This window comes from Ursus maritimus, unplaced genomic scaffold, assembly GCF_017311325.1.
Source record: "Ursus maritimus isolate PB19 unplaced genomic scaffold, ASM1731132v1 scaffold_8, whole genome shotgun sequence".
In the NCBI taxonomy this organism is placed as follows: domain Eukaryota; kingdom Metazoa; phylum Chordata; class Mammalia; order Carnivora; family Ursidae; genus Ursus; species Ursus maritimus.
Genome location: NW_024426996.1, coordinates 52,117,517 through 52,118,564, shown reverse-complemented (window position 1 = coordinate 52,118,564; position 1,048 = coordinate 52,117,517). Strand labels below are relative to the sequence as shown.

The 1,048-nt window shown below is 55.7% G+C and overlaps 1 protein-coding gene across 1 annotated transcript in view; it reads left to right on the top strand.

The window, feature by feature from the left end:
* Nucleotides 1-792: 792 nt before the first annotated feature.
* Nucleotides 793-1,048, top strand: part of PGM2 (phosphoglucomutase 2) — a 32,732-nt gene continuing 32,476 nt past the window's right edge. Inside the window, exon 1 of the mRNA XM_040624873.1 lies at nt 793-948. Coding sequence (XP_040480807.1) covers nt 847-948 — 102 coding nt within the window. The 5' untranslated portion in view covers nt 793-846. The remainder of the gene's footprint in view (nt 949-1,048) is intronic.

Below are 1,048 nucleotides of genomic sequence, written 5' to 3'. Positions count from 1 at the left end.
CTTGCACACACCTTTTTATGCTCACTGCATGCACCTTCTTTATGGTTTAGTGATCCCAAGGTCATGAGGATGCACTCCTACCTTACTTTCTAGAATTTTCATTCCATCTTTCACTCTTAGATCTACAATTGACCTGGAATGCTTATTTGTATGTGATATGAGGTAGGGGCTCAAGTTTCTTTTCTCTTTTTTGCTACCTGGATATCTAGTTGACCCACCACCAAAAATCGAAAAAAAGTCACTTCAGTCTGCTCTACTCTGCCACCTCTGAAATAAGGTGTTTCCAGGATCTCCATTCTGTTCCACCGTCTATTTATTTAATCCTCCCATTTTGTTCTTTTCCAAGATTTTTCTCAGTTATTCGTGACCCTCAGAATTTCTACATAATTTTTAGGCTCCTAACTGAGTTTACTCATCCTTGGCCCCAGCGCTGACAAAGTGCCTGGCACACAGTAGGAAATCAATGAATAGCTGCTATGTGGATGGAGGTAACTTCGGAACCTTTCAGAGAGGGTGGTAAAGATTTTCTTAGCAGCACACTGCTCAGCTCCACTACCCGGGCCCACCTCCTGCCCCTCCTCCACTGCCCCAGCCCTCTTCCTCCTTCCCCTCCCCCTCCACTGACCCAGCCCTCCGTCCCCCTACAGGCGCTCGGGTAAACGGCAAGGAGGCGGAGCTCGTCACTTTCCTCCTAGACACCGCCTTCCCAGGGCCAGTTCTCCCCGCCCCGCCTCCTCCTGCCTCCGCCCCGCCCCCTCCTGTCCACAAGCCCCGCCTCCACCTCTTTCTGCCGGGCCGGAAGGGCAGTCCCACGGCCGCCCCAACTTGGCTGCTGGCAGCGCAGGGATGGCAGCAGCGGCGGCAGCAGGGGCGACTGCCACTCCGGGAACCACCGGCATGGACGCCCGGCTGGACCAGGAGACGGAGCGGTGGCTGCGGTGGGACAAGGTGAGGGGCTACACGGAGTGGGAGCGTCTCGGGGAGGCGTGGGATCCTCTGCACCCCGCAGGCATCCCCCCCCCCCCGCCTTTCCTGCGTTGAGTGCGGA